Source organism: Pristis pectinata, chromosome 40 (assembly GCF_009764475.1).
Source record: "Pristis pectinata isolate sPriPec2 chromosome 40, sPriPec2.1.pri, whole genome shotgun sequence".
NCBI lineage: Eukaryota > Metazoa > Chordata > Chondrichthyes > Rhinopristiformes > Pristidae > Pristis > Pristis pectinata.
Genome location: NC_067443.1, coordinates 5969640 through 5990202, shown reverse-complemented (window position 1 = coordinate 5990202; position 20563 = coordinate 5969640). Strand labels below are relative to the sequence as shown.

The 20563-nt window shown below is 47.0% G+C and overlaps 1 protein-coding gene across 2 annotated transcripts in view; it reads left to right on the top strand.

Annotated features, from left to right (window-relative positions):
* itga10 (integrin, alpha 10) overlaps window positions 1-20563 on the top strand; it is a 103083-nt gene that overhangs the window by 29688 nt on the left and 52832 nt on the right. For both annotated transcript variants that reach the window (XR_007958771.1, XM_052045594.1), the window contains exons 5-9: window positions 1519-1633; window positions 5274-5401; window positions 11870-12018; window positions 16962-17112; window positions 18376-18541. Coding sequence is in view for 1 of the 2 variants with exons in the window: in XM_052045594.1 (XP_051901554.1) it covers window positions 1519-1633; window positions 5274-5401; window positions 11870-12018; window positions 16962-17112; window positions 18376-18541 (709 nt within the window). In the remaining variant the exon portion in view is untranslated. The remainder of the gene's footprint in view (window positions 1-1518; window positions 1634-5273; window positions 5402-11869; window positions 12019-16961; window positions 17113-18375; window positions 18542-20563) is intronic.

Genomic DNA, 20563 nt, shown 5'->3' with positions numbered 1-20563 from the left:
CTAACGCCCACATCTTTGGGATGTGGGGGGAAACCAGGGCATTTAGGAGAAACCCACACAACCGCAGGGAGAATGTGCAAACCACACAGATAGCACCAGAGGTTAGGATCGAACCCAGGTCGCTGGAGCTGTGTGGCAGAAGCTCTTCTAGCTGTGCCTGTAGATGTTACTTCCTGACGTGTAACTTGCTCATGAATCAGAGCATCCCTGACAGAAGCCCTTGTGAAACCCCACTTACTGCTGCTTCGTAGTGCCCCCCCATCCAACATGACCCAACCCCACCCTGTACACTTTACTGTCCCATCCACATGGTCACATTCATAGAACATAGAGCAGTACAGCACCGGAACAGACCCTTTGGCCCACCATGTTGTGCCGAACTAATTAAACACCTAACCAAACTAATCCCTTCTGCCTCCACAATGTCCGTATCCTTCCATTCTCTGCGCATTCATGTCACTATCTAAGAGACTTTTAAACACCTCTACCGTATTTGCTCCCACTTCCACCCTTGGCAGTGCATTCCAGGCATCCTCAACAATGTGTAAAAAAAAGCTCCTCCCCACCCCACCCCACCCCCATCTCCCCCTCACCTTAAATTCATGCCCTCTAGTAATAGACATTTCGACCCTGAGGAAAAAATGATACAGGCTGCCTACCCTATATATGCCTCTCATAATTTTCTAAACTTCTATCAGGTCTCCCCTCAGAGAAAGCAACCCGAGTTTGTCCAACCTCCCCTTATAGCACATGCCCTCTAATCCAGGCAGCGTCCTGGTAAACCTCTTCTGCTCCCTCTCCAAAGCCTCCCCCTCCTCCTTGTAATGGGGCGACCAGAATTGAATGCAATACTCCAGATGTGGCCTAACCAGAGTTTTATAAAGCTGCAGCATAACTTCCTGACTCTTGAACTTAGTGCCTCAACTATTAAAGGCAAGCGTGCCGTATGCCTTCTTTACCACCTTGTCAGCCTGTGCAGCCAACTTCAGGGAGCTATGGACTTGGACCCCAAGATCCTTCTGTACATGTTAAGGGTCCTGCCATTAACTGCGCACTGTCCCTTTGATCTCCTAATGTGCCACACTTCACACCTGGCCGGATTAAACTCCCTCAACATTCCCTCAACTCATCACCATTTCTTGCTCTAACATCTATTTACAGTGTATTTATCCCACCAGGGAGGGTGCCGCAAACGGGGGCCAGAGGAAGAAAATCTTGGTCGAGATGGCGAACTACTTAGTTACTCAATTTTTCCATCTTTTTGCCACACAGCCCCATTCACTATGTATCACAGACGAAATAATTGAACCACTCCCATTTATAGTCAAAGTTTGCATTGATCTGTATTAGCAGTGTCAGGGTAGAGTGGGAGTTGGAGCAGAGCTAATGTAGCAGGCTGTGTAGCTGGCACCGCACTTGGTGGACAAGGAGAGGGGTTCAGGAACCTGGCTGCCAAAGCTGCACTTGCTCACCCTTTCTGAACACCCGGGTTACCACCGATTCTTCCTCTTGTTGCAGGTGTGTGCTCCCCTCTGGTCCCAACAGTGTGGAAGTTCCATCTACAACACGGGAATCTGTACAAACATCAGTTACAGCTTCCGGCCTTCGGGAATCATCGCACCCACTGCACAAGGTATGACCGGGGTCCATTGGGCTCCCCATCACGGGCAGCTAGCACTCAGTTTACCACTCAGTTACCACTCAGGTTTTCCATTCAGCCAAAGACCACAGTTTGCTTGGAAGCACTTGGAAATGCTTGGCACTTCCCCACCAGCCCCCCTCCCCCCAACTCCTCTAGTTAATCCTAGTTTTGGTTTCCTTCAACATTTCTTTGCTCTATCATTGCGCTCGTTTGTCCTGCATGTGATCTGCCTGAAATCAGCTAAACTGTGCAAAAGATCGGGAGACGCAGGAGACTGCAGACGCTGGAATCTGGAGCAACATACAATCTGCTGGAGGAACTCAGCAGGTCAAGCAGCAGCTGTGGGAGGAAAGGAGTTGTCAACGTTTCGGGACAGATGCAGGGTTTCGATCCGAAACATTGACAATTCCTTTCCTCCCACAGATGCTGCTCGACTCGCTGAGTTCCTCCAGCAGATTGTTTGTTGCTGTATAAAAGAACAATACATGTTACTTGCTTTGTTTTGGCACTGTTGACTGTTGACAGCTTTTAGATTTGAGTTATACAGCATGGAAACATATCCTTGCTAAAGTCCATGTAGACAACATCTACCACCCTGCCCTTGTCAATCCTCTTGGTCACCTCTTCAAAAAAACACAATCAATTTCGTGAGACGTAATATCCCACACACAAATCCATGCTGACTATTCGTCATCAGTCCTTGCCTTTCCAAATGCAGGGAGATCCTGTCTCTCAGAATCCCCTGCAGTAGCTTCCCCACTACTGATGTTAGGCGCACCGGCCTGTAGTTCCCTGGCTTGTCCTTGCAGCCCTTCTTAAATAAAGACACAGCTGTAATCTCTCTCCAGTCTTCCAGTATCTCACCTCAGGCTAACGATAATACAAATATCTCTGCTAGGGCCCCAGCAATTTCTTCCCTGGCTTCCCACAATGTCCTAGGATACACTTGGTCAAGCTGTAGGGATTTATCCACCTCAATGTGCTTTTAGACGGCCAACACCTCCTCTTTGGTAATGTGAATATATTTCAAGAGATCACGTTCTCTTCCCCGAACTCCCTAGCTTCCTTGACCTTCTCCACAGTAAATACAGACAAGAAATATTCATTTAAGACCTCACCAAACTCCTATGGCTCCACACATAAACAACATTGATGCTTAACAGGATGTATTGTCTCCCTAGTTACCCTTTTGCTCTTAATATACTTATAGAATCTCTTAGGATTCTCTTTTACCTTATTTGCCAAAGCTATCTCATTAAAAATATGAAATACTAAAAATGATTAAATTTGCTAAGAAACTGACTAGTCTACACTAATGAAACTAGTAAACAGTTTTTATATCATTTTTAGTAGTTCCAATCAAGTTGCTTCATGGTGGTTGACGAGACAGTTGTTAAAAATGCTCATATGGTAACCCCATTTTCTGCTGGATTAATCAAGTTGTAGCAGAGGGTACAGGGTATGGCGTCATAGTGGTTAGGTTTACTGGGATAGGAATTCAGGAGGGAAGGAAAATCATTTCAGGGATGTTCTCAAAGTCTCCTTCGTAATAGCCTCACCGACCCTTGGCCCATGATGTCTCAGTCTGGAGAAGGAGCATCTGGAAAGGCAGCGTGCTCCTTGAATTCCTACAGCAGGCACACAAGAAGCTGAGTGCGGACAGTTGGAGCAATGGACAAGGAACCCACCTGCTCTGTCAAGTTCCCCCTGCCCCATCAGTGGTAGAGTCTGTGGTCACATCATGAACCCACAGAACAGTTCTCCTTGACTGCGGGAGGACTGCCTAATACGAAAACTAGACGAATGGTCAAGAGAAAATGAGCTCAAACTCTTCCATGGCAGGCGGGGGATTTAAATTCAATCTGGAATAAAAAGCTACTCTTAGTAATGGTGACCGCAGAACTACCAGATGGTTTTTCACAACCATCTGGTTCACGGATGTCCTCCAGGGAAAGAACTCAGCCGCCCTTGCCCACTCTGTACTGTATTTGACTCCAGACACACCTCAGTGTGGTTGACTCTTAACTGCTCTCTGAAATGGCCAAGGCAATAAAAGCCAATGAAAGAATAAGGGAACTCACTAAATACACGGTAAATAACTGTTAAAGTAAGACGAGCTGTAAATTCTACCACGCTGCCCTTGTGAGATTTGTGGAAGAACTGGCCTTTGTAATTGTGTCAGCTTCTCTCTGTTGCTGTTGTCAGCAACACCATCAGCTGCACCAGGAGGTGTTGGGCATGGCTCAGCAGTACCACTCTTGCCTCTGAGTCAGAAGGTTTGCAGGTTTGAGTCATGCGCTGGAGACCTGAGATTATTTTCTGGGCTGAGAGAGCATTGCAGTGTTAGGGGACATTACCTGGAGAGTGCTATGTTGTTGGAGGGGCAGTACTGAAGGAACACTGCTGAGGGAGAGGTAGTACTGAGGGAGTGTCGCACTGCGGGATGAGCGGTACTGTCGCAGTGTGGGAGGGGTGGTACTGAAGGAGTGCTGCACAGCCAGAGTGGCTGTATGAGGGAACACTGTGCTGTCAAAGGGGTAGCAGTAAGGGAGGTTGTATTAGAAGAGGGGTATTTAAAGGAGCATTGCATTGCTCTAGGGGCAGTTGTGAAAGAGTGCTGCACTTTCAGAGAGGAAGTAGTGAGGAAGTGCTGTACAGCCATGGGGGCAGTACCACAGGAGAGCAGTGATCAGGATTATGCTGTCAGAAGTGCAGTACTGAGGCAATGCTGTTCCGTTATGAGATGTCATCCCAGGACCTGTCTGCCTCCTCGGTAGATTTAAGATATTTTTAAGGCACTAATTTGCACTGGACCAACAAACAATCTGCTGGAGGAACTCAGCGAGTTGAGCAGCGCCTGTGGGAGCAAAAGAATTGTCGATGTTTCAGGTTGAAACCCTGCTCCAGGACTAGGACGCAGCTCAACCCGCTGAGTTCCTCCAGCAGATTGTTTGTAGCCCCACATCCCGGCATCTGCATTATCTTGTCTCAATTTGCAGTGGACTTTTCCTGGTCTCCCTGGGTGCCGATATCCATCCCCTAATCAACGTAATTAATGAGCAGATGACCTGGTCATGATCCAGTCGCTCTTGATGTGATCTTGCTTCACACAACATGTCTCCCTTGTTTCAGAAGTCACAACAGTGGCTGCACAGAGGCCAGGAAAGACACAATACCAATGCAAGCCTCTAATACAGCAATGACTTGACCTAATGCAAGGCTGCTGTGAGATATTCAACCCACTTTCCTAAGTAGAGGAGTCAAAAACCAGGTGGCGTTGATTTAAGATTATTGGGAGAAGGATTAGATGGGCGAGGAAAGTGTTTTCATCTGGAGACTGAGTGCTCCAGTTTCCTCCCGTCTGCTGAAAATGTGTCAGCACATGAGTTGATGGGCGTGTGAGAGAGAATAACTGCAAGGAGATAAGGAGACGAGGACTGGCAGTGATGGGATTACTCTGCAAGGAACCGTTTTGGATGCAATAGGACTAATGGTTTTCTGGCAGGACTGGCTATTAGAGGCAGGATGGGACCTCCTCTCACACCTGTGGAGTTTGCTACCTGCACTCAATCCTCTTATTCGGCTTACAGCCTAACCTGCATCTCTACAACAGTCTCCATGTCTTTTTCAGATTGTGGCGTCTCCATGGACATTGTGATCCTGTTGGACGGCTCGAATAGCATCTACCCTTGGCATGAGGTTCAGAGATTCCTCAGCAACGTCCTCAACAAATTCCACATTGGGCCAAAGCAGATACAGGCAAGTCCAACACCCTTGTAGAGTCATAGTTATACAGCACAGAAAAAGGCCCATTGGCCCAACTTGTCCATGTTGACCAAGATGCCCATCTCCATAGTCCATTTTGCCCATGTTTGGCCCATTATCCCTCTCAAACTTCCCTATCCATGTACCTGTCCAAATGCCTTTTAAATGTTATTGTACCTGCCTCAACTACTTTCTCTGGCAGCACGTCCCATATAACCACCACCCTCTGTGTAAAGAAGTTGCCCCTCATTTAAATCTTTCCCCTCTTACCTTAAACCTATGCCTTCTTGTTTTTGATTCCCTTTCCCTGGGAAAAATACTGTGTGCATTCACCCTATCCATGATTTTATACAGCTCTACAGGGTCACCCCTCAGTCTCCTACGCTCCAAGGAATAAAGTCCTAGCCTGCCCAACCTCTCCCTGTAACTCAGGCCCTCGAGTCCTGGCTACGTTCTCGTAAATCTTCTTTGCACTCTTTCCACCTTAATGATGCCTTTCCTATGACAAGCTGACCAAAACTATACACAATACTGCTGGTGTGGCTTCACCAATGTCTTGTACAACTGCAACATCCCAACTCCTATACTCAATGCCCTGACTGATGAAGTTCAGCGTGCCAAACACCTTCTTCACCACCCTGCCTACCTGTGTCTCCACTTTCAGGGAATTATGTAGCTGTGCCCCTTGGTCTCTCTGTTCTACAACACCCCCCAGGGCCTGACCTTGCACTGTGAAAGTTGTAAGGTGGGTGAATCTACTTTCCTGTAGTTTTCTCGGCTCTGCCTTCCCTCTGACCAGCTTCAGTCACTGCCAAAACAATTTGTTTCATGAGATGTTGCACAATAGAATTCAGCAACATTCCTCAACTCCAGAATTCACCTTCATCATTCTCCATGGCCTGAAATAGTAACTCTGGTTCCCACTCCACAGGTGCTGCCTGACCTGCTGAATGTTTGTACCGTTTTCTGTTTTATTTCTGATTTTCCAATATCTGCAGTTTTTTTAATCACCTCTGGAACATATGCCCTTCTTTCACTAAAATATACTCCATTCTCCAGTAAAATATACCCCCCCTTTGCTAAAATATACCCCCTCTGCTAAAATACACCTCACCATCCGCTAAGCACGGTAGTGTAGTAGTTAGCATAACGCTATTACAGTGCCAGCGACCCGGGTTCAATTCTGGCCGCTGTCTGTAAGGAGTTTGTACATTCTCCCTGTGACTGCGTAGATTTCCTCCGGGTGCTCCAGTTTCCTCCCACATTCCAACGATGTAAGGGTTAGGAAGTTGTGGGCATGCTATGTTGGTGCCGGAAGCATGGCGACACTTGCGGGCTGCCCCTAGAACACTCGATGCAAAAGATGTATTTCACTGTGTGTTTCAATGTACGTGACTAATAAAGAAATCTTATCCTATCTTATAAAAATATACCCCACGATCCACTAAAGTATATCCTCCCATTAAAATATACCCCCATTAAAATATACCCCACCATCCGCTAAAATATACCCCACTCTCCAGTAAACTATACCCCACTCTCCACTAAAAATATACCCCATTCTTCACTAAAGATTACCTCACTCTCCACTAAAAGTTATGTCTCTCACCGCATCAAAAATTACCCCACTTGCCACATCCCGTAATTTAACCCCTACCGCATGCTCAGTTGCTAGGCCCTGCTGTCAGGTTTACAAACATTTCACATTTAACTTTCCTCAGCTTACTTGGTGCGATTCCATCCTTCCACAGCCTCTGAGCACTGAGGTCAAATGGTTCACCTCACTGCTGCTAGCTGTGCTAACACAGAGCGGTGATACTGGTTTGTGCTCCATGACATTAATAATTCTGGCACTGTTCTGTGACACAGTTGTGCCACTCACTGAGGAAGGGTCATTGCCAAGCTGTCAGCAGGGCGTTGACTTCATTATACAGCCTCTAATTTGGGAGATGATCCATATAATTTTAAAAACCCCAAAGTATTTCCTCCCGACTCCTATTCTGGGAAAAGACTTACAGCTGCAAACTGTAGAGTCAGTGTAAACCTAGCATATTAATTAGAGAGAATGACCCCTTACCTGCAAAAGAACTTTGAGCATCCAGCCACAGGGGCTAGACTTCAGCAAGAACATGGTCTTTTAGTCAGAAAGTGCCTGCATGCATAAGCATCAGGATAGGCCACCTGGCTATCTGGGGTACAGAATTCCAAAGATTCATCTCCCTCTGAGCAAAAATATTTCTCCTCAGAACACACATGGAAACAAAGTGTAAGCAAGTCATACTTGGTCCCAAGCGACTGAGTGAGAAAATCTTGGCCAAGGCGTCAATAAGAAATCCCATGCTCTTCTTTGAAATAGTTCAGTAGTATCTTTTATGTGGATCTGTGATTGTGGAGGGGCCCTGGTTTAACATTTCATTCAAAGGTATTAGTGTAACTCATAAACGGCTTTGAAGAAATTTCTTGTCAAAAATTTCCCAGTGGCTTCAAAGCCAAGTAAAAGGGTAAGGAAAGGCAGGCAGATTTTAATATGGATATGCTTCGGGGGCTGGAGGTCTGGCAGGAGACAACAGACACAGAAGGAAAGACTAGGAAAGGTTTAGAGGGATATGGGCCAAACGCGGGAAAATGGGACTAGCTTAGATGCAATCTTGGTCAGCATAGAGTTGGGCTGAAGGGCATGTTTCCGTGCTGTATTACTCTATGACTCACCTCAATCCTAAACAGCCCACCCCTATTGTGTGCCTCTAGGATCCCTGATCCCTAGAGTCCTCAGCGAAGAGAAAGTACCTCCCCGTTTCAAGCCTGTTGAGCCCTGCAAAAAATTTGTAAGTTTCAAGGAGATCACCTCTTGTTTTTCTAAATTCTAACGGATACAGAACAGGCGATTTGATCTCTCCTCATATGACATGTTGCAGTTGTAAAAAAAGTTTTCTTAGGCTACATTTGGAGTACAGTGTGCAGTTCCGGTCATCGCATTGAATGTGGAGGCTTTGGAGAGGGTACAGAAGAGGTTCACCAGGATGCTGCCTGGATTAGAGAGTATTAACTATAAGGAGAGGTTAGACAAACCTGGATTGTTTTCTCTGGAGTGATGGAGGTTGAGGGGAGACCTGATTTATAAAACTAAGAAGAATGGATAGGGTAGACAGAGTCTTTTTCCCAAGGTGGAAATGCCAAATACGAGAGGGCAGAGGTTTAAGCTGAGAGGGTGCAAGTTTAAAGAAGATTTGAGGCGAGTTTCTTTACACACAGTGTGGTGGGTGCCTGGAATGCACTCCCAAGGGGGAAGTGGTGGAGGCAGATACAATAGCAGCGTTTAAGAAGCTTTTAGACAGGCACATGAACAGGCAGGGAATGGAGGGGTACAGACCACACGCAGAGAGGTGTGCAGTTTAAACTGGCAGCAAGGTTGACACAGACATCGTGGGCCAAAGGGCCTGTTCCTGTGCTGTTCTATGTTCTATGACAAACCTGGAACCGGTGTGGTGAACCTTTGTCCATCCTCTCTTAGGTGAGGAGACCAAACTGTACGTTATACCCCTGCTACAGTCGCACCAAAGCCCTGTAGCCCTGTGTAATTGCAGTGAGACTCCCTTATTCCTGTATTAAGATAAAGGCCAGCATACCCTATGCCTCCCTAATAGCTTGCTGCACCTGCATGCTGGCCTTCAAAGATTACACAAACAAGGGAAACTTAATCTGATTTTAACAGCAATTTAACTACCACATTAAACTATCTGCTTTCACCCTCTCCAGGATATTGTTCTACCCATCCTGCCTCCATCTTCGCTGCTAACATAAACTTGTTTTCTCTCTTCACACACACAAAATGCTGGAGGAACTCAGCGGGTCAGGCAGCTGTTTTCTCTCTCTCCAGTTCTGATGACCTGAAACGCTAACAGTCTCTCTTTCCACAAGATGCTGCCTGGCCCACTGAGTGATTGCAGCGTTTTCTGACTTTATTTCACACCCAGTCCCCCTTGAACTGAGTCTCTCACATTCACATTTTCAGTTTCGTGCACCAGGGTGGATGACCTCACATTTTTCCATGTTAGATCCCATCTTCTGTGCTCTCGCCCACTAACTCAGATTGCCTTTATCTCCCTGAAGTCTCTTTACATCCTCCTCCCTACTCATGAATCCCAACTAGATTGCCATAGAGTCATAGAGTAACACAGTGCGGAAACAGGCCCTTTGGCCCAACGGATCCATGCCGACCAAGATGCCCATCTGAGAGAGTCCCATTTGCCCATGTTTGGCCCGTATCCCTCTAAACCTTTCCTATCCGTGTACCTGTCCAAGTGTCTTTTAAATGTTGTTATCGTACCTGCCTCAACCACTTCCTCTTCCTCTGGCAGCTCGTTCCATATACGCACCTCCCTCAGGTCCCTTTTAAATCTTTCTTCTCTCATCTTAAACCTATGCTCTTTAGTTATCAGAATTGGGTTTATTATCACTGACATGTCATGAAATTTGTTGTTTTGCGGCAGCAGTACAGTGCAAGGAGATCAAATTACTGTAAATTACAAAATAAATAAATAGTGCAAAAAGAAAGACTAATGGGGTAGTGTTCATGGGTTCATGGACCGTTCAGAAATCTGATGGTGGAGGGGAAGAAGCTGTTCCTGAATCGTTGAGTGTGGGCTTTCAGGCTCCTGTACATCCTCCCCGATGGTAGTAATGAGAAGAGGGCATGTCCTGGATGGTAAGGGTCTTTAGTGATGGATGCCGCCCTCTTGAGGCACCATCTCTTGAAGATGTCCTTGATGGTGGGAAGGGTTGTGCCCGTGATGGAGCTGGCTGAGTCTACAACCTTCTGCTGCCTCGTGCGATCCTGCGCATTGGAGCCTCCATACCAGGCGGTGATGTAACGAGTCAGAATGATCTCCAGCGTACATCTGTAGAAATTTGTAAGAGCCTTTGGTGACGAACCAAATCTTCTCAAACTCCTAATGAAGTAGAGCCACAGGCCTGCCTTCTTCATGATTGCATCCATGCGTCTGGGCCAGGATGGACCCTCCCGAGATGTTGACGCCCAGGAACTTGAAGCTGCTCACCCATTCCACTGCCGACCCCTCAATGAGGACTGGTGTGTGTTCTCCCTACTTCCCCTTCCTGAAGAGATTCAACCAGGGGCACAGGAGGTGGAAAAAGGGGAGTGGTGGTAGGTCCACAATCAACTCTTTGGTCCTGCTGATGTTGAGTGTGAGGTTGTTGTTGCAACACCACTGAACCAGCCGATCCGTCTCACTGTTGTACGCCTCCTCATCGCCATCTGAGATTCTACCAACAACAGTGATGTCATCAGCAAATTGTTTTTGGAAAATTTCTGTTTTGAAAAATACATTTTGAAAAAGACTGTGCATTCCCCCTATCTATTGTCCCTTATGATTTTATACACCTCTACAAAGTCACCCCTCAGTCTCCTATGCTCCAGTGAATAAAGTCCTGCCTAACCTCTCCTTATAACTCAGGCCCTCGAGTCCTGGCAATGTTCTTTTAAATCTTCTTTGTACTCTTTCCAACTTAATGACGTCTTTCTTATACCAGGGTAACCAAAACTGTACACAATACTCCATGTGCGGCCTCACCAACATCTTGTATAACTGCAACATCCCAACTTCTACAGTATATTCAGTTCCCTGACTGATGAAGGGCTGCGTGCCAAACACCTTCTTCACCACCCTGTCTACCTATGATGCCACTTTCAGGGAACTGTGTACTTGACCCGCTGAGTTCCTCCAGCATCCCGTGTGCTGCTTAGAAATATCAAACACTAGAGGACATGCATTTAAGGCGAGAAGGGGCAAAGTTTAAAGGAGATGTGCGGGGCAGGTTTGTTTTTACACAGGGAGTGGTGGGTACCTGGAACAGGCTGCCAGGGGTGGTGGTGGAAGCAGAAATGATTGAGGCATTTAAGAGGCCTTTAGACAGACACATGAAGATGGAGGGACATGGACCACATGCAGGCAGAAGAGATCCAGTTTAATTGGGCCCTGTGTTCAGCACAGATATTGTGGACCGAAGGGCCTGTTCTTGTGCTGTACTGTTCTGAAACCGACTTGGAGAGGCTGAAAACTACAGACCAAGTATTTGTAAATGGAATGTCTGAATGGTTAGCACAGGCATGATGGGCCGAAGGGCCTGTTTCTGTGCTGTATTACTCTGTAATAGTAGCCCTTGGTGAAATGTTTAAGCTGGGAACTGTGCAACTTGGAACAGTAGGTCATTGGGTGGGTGAACTTTACAGAAACAGGGAGGGGTTGGGCTGGTTGGTGTGTGAAATTGAAGTCTGGTTTGCGTTACATTGACCACGTTCTGGTCTCTGTAACGTGGTTATTTCTCTCACGAAGAGAGACATAGTCTTAAGAGCTGAGCACTGTTTATGAAAGACCAGAGGATATGCTTAGCCACGGTCGCGCAAGCTCCTTTGCAGTCACGATCTCTTGTTGCTTCCCTTAGATCGGCGTGCTGCAGTATGCAGAGACGGTCGTTCACGAGTTCCACCTCGGCCAGCACAAGACAGCACGGATGGTGATCGAGGCCGCCAAAAACATCAGCCGCCAGGGCGGCCGCGAGACCAAGACGGCGATGGCAATCCACGTTGCCTGGTAAATGTCAGCGCGACACATGAGAGCCGCAGGGTGTTCTGTGCAAGAGGCGTCAGTGGACAGAGCAAAGTCTGTTCAACAGGCCTCCTGTCATGTGTTTGCATCCCTCCCATTTCCACTGACACTGAACCTGTCTGTGCGTAGAGTAGACACCAAACTTCAGTGAGAGGCGGGTGACGATGGGAGGGGAAGGGTGATAGGGTAAGTCACAAATGATGTTAAGTTGCACAGTCACAAGGAAAGATGAACAATTTATACTACCTGGGGCAACTGATTCTCTCGATCTATAGCAATAAACTTTCTGTGACAGTGGTGGGCGGCAGTGGTAGTGGGGGAGGAGAGGTCCGTGTGTGATTAATAGATCTCTGTGGGCTTGGCTTGGCCCAGGAATGGGATGTCTTGTTGCGGTTACAGCCGCTGTGCTGATCAGAGAGTTGGTTCCGATTGCAGCTGCAGGACGACTCAGACGCTTTCTGTTGTCTGGCTGCAGCGGGAGCGTGACCGATCATACTCCCCTGACCTCCGGTCGAGAGCAGCCTGCTTGGCGGGTGACCCCCTGGTGCAGAGGGCCGAGGTCCCACAGAAAGGACTCATTCATCAGCTCACAGAACACAGCAGGGATCTGAGACATTTAACACAAAGGCTGCCTCTCAGCCCCATGACTGCAGACCCTTGCACTTTAGGGTAAAAATAGCACGACTCTATATGCGTGTATGTGTGTTGTTCCTGTCATCTAGAACAGCAACATATTTGTGTGTGTGGGTGTCAACCGTGGCTCAGCAGGGACCTCTTTTTCTCTCTGTCTTTCTCGTCGTCTCTCCGTCCCTCCCCTAGAGACTTGATATTTGAGTGGAGGGAGTGCTGCTTTGCCAGATCTGCTACCTCTTAGGTGGATTGAAGCTCCTATTTCTTAGTCGTAGAGTCAATCAGCGCAGAAGCAGGCCCTTCAGCCCAACGGTCCATGCCGACCAAGACTCCCATCTAAGCTAGTCCCATTTGTTTGCGTTTGACCCATATCCCTCTAAACCTTTCCTATCCATGTACCCGTCCAAGTGTCTTTTAAATGTTGTTAATGTACCTGCCTTAACCACTTCCTCTGGCAGCTCGTTCCATATACTGACCACCCTTCGGGTGAAACATTAAATCTCTCCCCTCTCACCTTAAACCTATGCCTCTAGTTCTTGATTCCCCAGCCCTGGGGATAAAGATGTCTTTATTAGTCACAAGTACATCGAAACGCACAGTGAAATGCATCTTTTGCGTAGAGTGTTCTGGGGGCAGCCCACAAGTGTCGCCACGCTTCTGGTGCCAACATAGCATGCCCACAACTTCCTAACCCGTACGTCTTTGGAACGTAGGAGGAAACCGGAGCACCCGGAGGAAACCCACGCAAACATGGGGAGAGTGTACAAACTCCTTACAGACAGCGGCCGGAATTGAGCCCGGGTCGCTGGCGCTGTAATGGCATTATGCTAAAAGACTGCGCATTCACCCTGGCTGTGCCCCTCATGATTTTATACACCTCTCGATAAGACTCTTATTTCAAAGAAGACCAGGATACCTCACCCTATATTTGTTCCTCCATCGATTTATCAGTTTTACAGCCACAAGGGACTGCAGATACTGGGGTCCGGAGCCACAAACAGTCTGCGGGTTGAGCAGCATCTGTGGGGGAGGAAAAGAATTGTTGAGGTTTCGGATTGAAACACTGCATCAGGATTGAGAGTGGAGAGGGGAGATGGCTGGTAAAACGAGGAGAGGGGGAGTGCTGAGACAGGAGCCCGAGGTGATCCACCCTACCTGACTCAACCTGCCCATCATCCTTCATCCCCACCCCCTACTCCACCCCGCGCCCCCCCCCACACACCCCGGTACGCCAAACTACCTCTAGCTCCTGTCTCACCACTCCCCCTCTCTTTATAGCAGCCACCTCCTCTCCACTCTCAGTCCGAAAGCACAGTCTTGACCCAGATCTTCGACAGTTCCTTCCCCCTCACAGATGCTGCCCGACCTACTGAGTTCCTCCAGCAGATTAAAAAGAGAAACAAAGGACTGCAGATGCTGGAATATCTAGATGAAAAACACAACGATGCTGGAGGAACTCAGCAGGCCAGGCAGTGTCCGTGGAGAAAAGCAGGCGGTCAACGTTTCGGGTCAGGACCCTTCTTCAGGCCTCCAGCAGATTGTTTGTTCCTATTGGTTTTACACTATGGTTTGAGGGAACTTTCTGTGTGAAATCACCCACATCACTACAGTTTTTCGACAGCCATAGAGCACTTGAACACACTGTATATAAATGGAAGTTTTGTTATTTGAAGTACTTGTAGAGCAATACAGCACTTCCTGCACAGACAGTGGAGCTTAGATATTGGGATTGGTATTGGTTTATTATTGTCACTTGTACCGAGGTACAGTGAAAAGCTTGTTTTACAAACCGATCGTACAGGTCAATTCATTACACAGTGCAGTTACATTGAGTTAGTACAGAGTGCATTGATGTAGTACAGGTAAAAACAATAAAAGTACAGAGTAAAGTGTCACAGCTACAGAGAGAGTGCAGTGCAACAAGGTGCAAGGTCACAACAAGGTAGATCATGAGGTCAGAGTCCATCTCATTGTATAAGGGAACTGTTCAATAGTCTTATGAGTGCAGTTCCTTCTACCCTGACCTGTCATCCACTCCCAGGGCAAGGATAGCCTCTTAATATTCGGTCACCTGGTGCAGAGGGGAGGGGGTGTGGGGGTCGAGACAGGGCTGGAGGAGGATGTCCTGGTTTCCTTGCTTCTGGGCCTGGCCAAACTGGCTATCCGTGGGTCACGGAGGCGGGCAGCCGAGGGCTCTGCCCCAGCTGACTGCTTGGCCTTCTTCCAGGGTTATGTTCATGCCTGGATATCCCTGGGGAAAGAACACGTGGTGTCCACGGGCAACATAGAGGCGTTCCGGGACCGCTGGGTGTGGCAGGGAATCAATTGCATCCTGCATCAGGATGGTGACGTCATAAGTTAGCTGAAGTTTAGTTGTTGTTGTGGTCTGTAGTAATTTGATGTAGCGTTGTAGTACTTGCAATAAACAACTTTTTGTATAAAAATGGGTAGGAACAGCACAGGTTAGATACAGCGAAAGCTCTCTACACCGTCCCATCACACACTTCCAGTTCAGTGACTGCATGATTTAGATTTTAAAAAAACGTGAGATAGGAAAATGGCAAGTCAGATATAGAGTGAAGCTCCCCCTACACTGTTGTGACACACTCCCAGTACAGGAGCAGCATGGGTTAGCTACAGAGTAAAGCTCCCTCTACTTTGTCTGGTCACACACTCCCAGGGCAGGGACACCACAGGTCAGGTACGGAGGAGCAACAGAATTTTAACTTGGTTCATGGAGTACCTGCCGTCTCTGCAGCCCGGAGGAGTCCCTGTTGTGCAGAATGTGAGAGGCTGCAGCCCCCGTTTGAGTGTTTGAAGGGGAAACTCCTCAAGTTGTGGTTCCACTTCCTAAATTACCATCCTGGTCTTTGGGCACAGATCGGTTGGAGGACCACCTCATTGGTCTGCTCCTGGGCCATTCACTGTCCCAGGCAGCGGGCTCTCGAGGGGTCCGTCCAAGCCGACTGTTGCCCCTCTTCCGAGGATACGTCCATGCCCGGGTGTCCATGGAGATGTCCACAGACTTGCTAGAGGTCTTCCAGGACCAGTAGACGCCACCAGGAGTTGGTGCACATCCTGGACATTAGAGTCGCATTTTAACTTAAAATTGTTTTGGACATTATAACTAAATAAATAAATCTATTGTTTTAAAAAATACTTCAGGGGCTTTATGAGGTAAGACCACAGTTCAGGGTCCTCCTGACATTGCACACAAGTCTGTGTTAAAACCCTATGAATTACTTAATCATAGAGCCATACAGCATGGAAACAGGCCCTTTGGCCCAACTTGTCCATGCTGACCAAGCTGTCTATCTGAGCTAGTCCTATTTGCCTACATTTGGCCCATATCCCGCTAGGCCTTTTCTATCCCTGTATCTCTCCAAATATCTTCTAAACGTTGTAATTGTACCTGCCTCCTCAGCTTCCCCTGGCAGCTCGTTCCATATACCCACAGCCCTCTGCGTGAAGAAGTTGCCCCTCAGGTCTCTTTTAGATCTTTCCCCTCTCATCTTAAGCCTATGCCGTTTTCTACTCTCCCACGCTGGGAAAAGGACTGTGACCCTCCACCTTATCTACCCTCATGTTTTTATATACCTCTGTAAGGTCACCCCTCAGTCTCCTACGCTCCAGGGAAAAGAGGAAAAGCCTGTCCAGCCTATCCTTATAACCCAAGCCCTCCGGTCCTGGTAACATCCTCGTGAATCTTTTCTACACCCTTTCCAGCTGAATGACATCCTTCCTATAGCTGAGCGACCAGAACTGCACACAATACTCCAAGTGCGGTCTCACCAACGACTTGTACAGCTGTAACGTGACATCTCAACTCCTGTACTCAGTGCCCTGACCGATGAAGGCAAGGTCAAAGTGACATACAATCAAAGTGCCAAGCATATTCTTTACCACCCTGTCTACCTATATCTCAATTTTCAGGGAACTAGGTACCTGTAGTCTATAGATGTTGTTCAACAACACTCTCCAGGACCCTACAATTTACTATGCAAGACCTGCCCTGGTTTAACTGACCAAAATACAACACTTCACAATTGTCTGAGTTAAATGCCATTTATTTTAAGTTTGTAAATGGATGATAACTGATGACATGTTAAAGTAATGAAATAACATTACCTACTAGGAAAATGTATTTTTTACGCTGTCCTGTCCCAGTCTCCCAGGCGTGGCAGAAATATACTGCTGGCTTTGTAGCAGATGTGTACTGGGGGCGAGCTGCTGCTGCTTTGTTTGCCCTGACCCATTGAGATTTCCTGAAGCGTAAATGTTGCTCTTTGCACGTCCAGCTCTGAGGCCTTCAGTCCGGAACGGGGTGGACGGGACGGAGCCACCAAAGTGATGGTCGTTGTGACAGATGGGGAGTCCCACGATGGGCTGCAGCTCCGCGATTCCCTGGCTGAGTGTGAGAAACGTAATATCAGTCGTTACGCCATCGCGGTAAGTGACCTCTTGAGCCCACAGCTCAGAAATGGGCCATTCAGCCCAACTGTCGCAAGCTGGTGTTATGTTCCATGTAAGACCCCTCCCTCCCCTGCATCTCATCCCATTGACTTGACTGTTCCTTACTGCCTCATGTGAATATCAAGCATTATCTAAAACCCAGCTCTTCGGCACTGTCACTGAATAATCTTCCCCCAGCATCTTGTGTTACTGACTGTATCACTACACATGTTAATCCAGATCCCTCACACTGTCTCCAGTAACCTCTCTCCTCCAGAGTCCTGTATTACTGTCCACATCACTGCTAATGTTCATCCAGCTCCCTCACACTGCCAGTCAACAACCTGTCTCTCCCTGGTGCCCTGTATCACTGTCCATTTCATTACAGATGTTAATCCAGCTCCCACACACTCCCAGTCAGTAACCTCTCTCTCCCTCGGTGTCCTGTATCAATGTCCTTCTCATTACTGACGTTAATCCAGCTCCCTCACACTGTCACTCAGCCGTGGCCTTTGGGAACAACCTCTACATTCTTGCCAAGTGTCCGGAAAAAGCAGTTTCTGCTGAATTTCCCGTTGAATTTATTACTGACCATCTGACATAGCTTCCAGACATGGTCTTGCTTGTAAGTCAAAGTAACGTTACATCATCTGAACAATCTTGGAGAATAAAAGGGACCAAATCCTGAGAGTGCATAACAGCGCTGCACAATGTATGGCTCACAGGACACATCCAGCCCATGCTTGTTGCCTACCTACCTATACTTAACCCACAGCAGCGACTCGGTCCCCAAAACCAGCTCCTGACAGGTGAGACCGTGTGAAGCACAGAGAGTCCTCCTACTGAAAATGCCACTTCCAGCCCCAGAAACACTTTAACAGCTGGGTTAAGCCCATGTCCTAAGCTTATTGGCTGCCAAAGCTGTCAAAAAGTTAACATAAACTTCAATTAACATAAATTATACATACACGACAAAAATTGAGAGAGAGAATTGAAAAGAAATATAGTCTGAGGTAGTGTTAGGGTAGTCTAACAACCAGTGGGGAAGAAACTGTTGTTGAACCTTGAGGTGTGGGTCTTCAGGCTCCTGTACCTCCTCAAGAAGAGGGCAGGGCCTGAATGGTGAATTCTTGATCCAGCCCTCTTCGTAAAGTGGCAAGTAACACAGACTTTATCAAATGTTTGCACAATGTTCACTCTCAGGCCAACTCCACAGTAAAGTAGCAGGCAAGATTAAATCTCACTGTGTTTGTCCTACAGGTACTGGGCCACTACATCCGGAGGCGCAAAGACACCGAGACTTTTATAAGGGAGATTAAATTTATTGCCAGTGACCCAGATGAGAAGCATTTCTTCAACGTAAGCGATGAGGCAGCCCTGAATGATATTGTGGATGCCTTAGGAGACCGAATATTCGGGTTAGAAGGTAATTGGCACTTCTGATGCTTTGCTGGCTGTACTTTTCCATGGAACACTGGAGGGAGAGGGATGTGCGTATGATGGTTTGAGAGAGCTGGATTAACAAAAGGAATGCAGACATTTGGGGAGAGGGGTGACTGAGTAACTGTGTGAGACAGCTGGATTGAAGAGATGCCGAAATACCCTCAGTATTACTGAATGCTGTGGGACTGGGTAACAGTGTGAGGTAGCTGGGTTAGCGTCAGTAGAGATAGAGCCAACAATGCAAGGTGGAATTAGTGAGTGGCAGAGTGAAGGAGCAGGATTTGCCTCAGTAGAATCAGAATCAGGTTTATTATCACTGACATTTGACATGAAATTTGTTGTTTTGTGGCAGCAGTAGTGCAAGACATAAAATTACTATAAATTACAAAAATAAATAGTTTACAAAAAATGGAATAACGAGGTAGTGTTTATGGGTTCATGGATTGTTCAGAAATCTGATGGCGGAGGGGAAGAAGCTGTTCCTGAATCATTGTGTGGGTCTTCAGGCTCCTGTACCTCCTCCCCGATGGTGGACCTTCCAAGTCCAGTATTTGTGAAATGACCAGAAGATGCCTGGACTGGACTTGGAAGGTCCTGTGTTGATCATGACTGACTCATTAAGGAAGGACACTAATGTCTTGAAAGCAGTTCAGAGAAGGTTTGCCAGACTGATACCTGGAGGTGGTGGGTTGTCTATGAGGACAGGTTGGACAGGCTGGGTCTACATCCTCTGGAGTTAGAAGAGCTAGAGGGGACCATCAGAAAGAACCATATAAGATCCTGAGGGGTCTTGACAAGGGTGGATGTGGAAAGGATGTTTCCTCTTGTGGGAGAATCAAGAACCAGAGATCACTGTTTAAAAATAAGGGGTCACCTGTACCTGTTTTTACCTGTACTACATCAATGAACCCTGTACTAACCCAATGTAACTGCACTGTGTAATGAATTGATCTGTATGGTCAGTAGGCAAGACAAGTTTTTCACTGTACTTCTGTACAAGTGACAATAATAAACCAATACCAATATCTATTTAAGGCAAAATTTGATCACTCTCAGGGGGTCATCAGTCTTTGGAACTCTCTCTCCTTCAAAGGATGGCGGAAGCAGTGTTTGAATGTTTTTAAGACACAAGGTTAAGAATGCCTGACTTATGGACACCTGTATATACGAATGTGCTCCAATAAATATTATTAAATTCAAATGAGAACAAGTCTTAAAAAATCCTGTTTACATGTAATCAGACACCATTGTCTCTTAAGAACACAGCTGCCAGTTTCACTGCGGGAGGCCACTTAAGAGAGTTGCTTTGGAAATTGACAGGCAATTGCTCCTATTGATACTTGAGCAATTAAGTAACCTACCATCCACTGATACTTCCAGCCCATCAAAACCAGCCTTTGACTGTGAAACATCCTGATTCTGTGCCTTTGTAACCAGGACAGGGGAAGGCACTAAATAAATGATCATATTAATTGGCCCTCATCAACACCATTCATTACAGTACTGTGGACGTCTGGTTACCATATCGAATGATTTTGTGCATTTTCCGACTTACGGACAAAACCAACGTGAATGTCTATAAAAATGGAGTCTGGGGACAGCCTGTAGATAGATTCTCGCTAAGCAAGAGGGTGAAGGTTACTAGGGGTAGGTGGGAATGTAATTAGTTTATTATTGTCACATGTACCGAGGTACAGTGGAAAAACGTTGTTTTGCTTGCTGTCCATACAGATCATTTCATCACATCAGTGCATTGAGGTAGTACGAGGGAAAAGCAATAACAGAATGCAGAATAAAGTGTTACAGTTACAGAGAAAGTGCAGTGCAGGCAGACAATCAGGTGCAAGGGCCATAATGAGGTAGATTGATAAGATCTCTTTATTAGTCATATATACATTGAAACACACAGTGAAATGCATCTTTTGCATAGAGTGTTCTGGGGGACAGCCCGCAAGTGTCGCCACGCTTCCGGCGCCAACATTGCATGCCCACAACTTCCTAACCT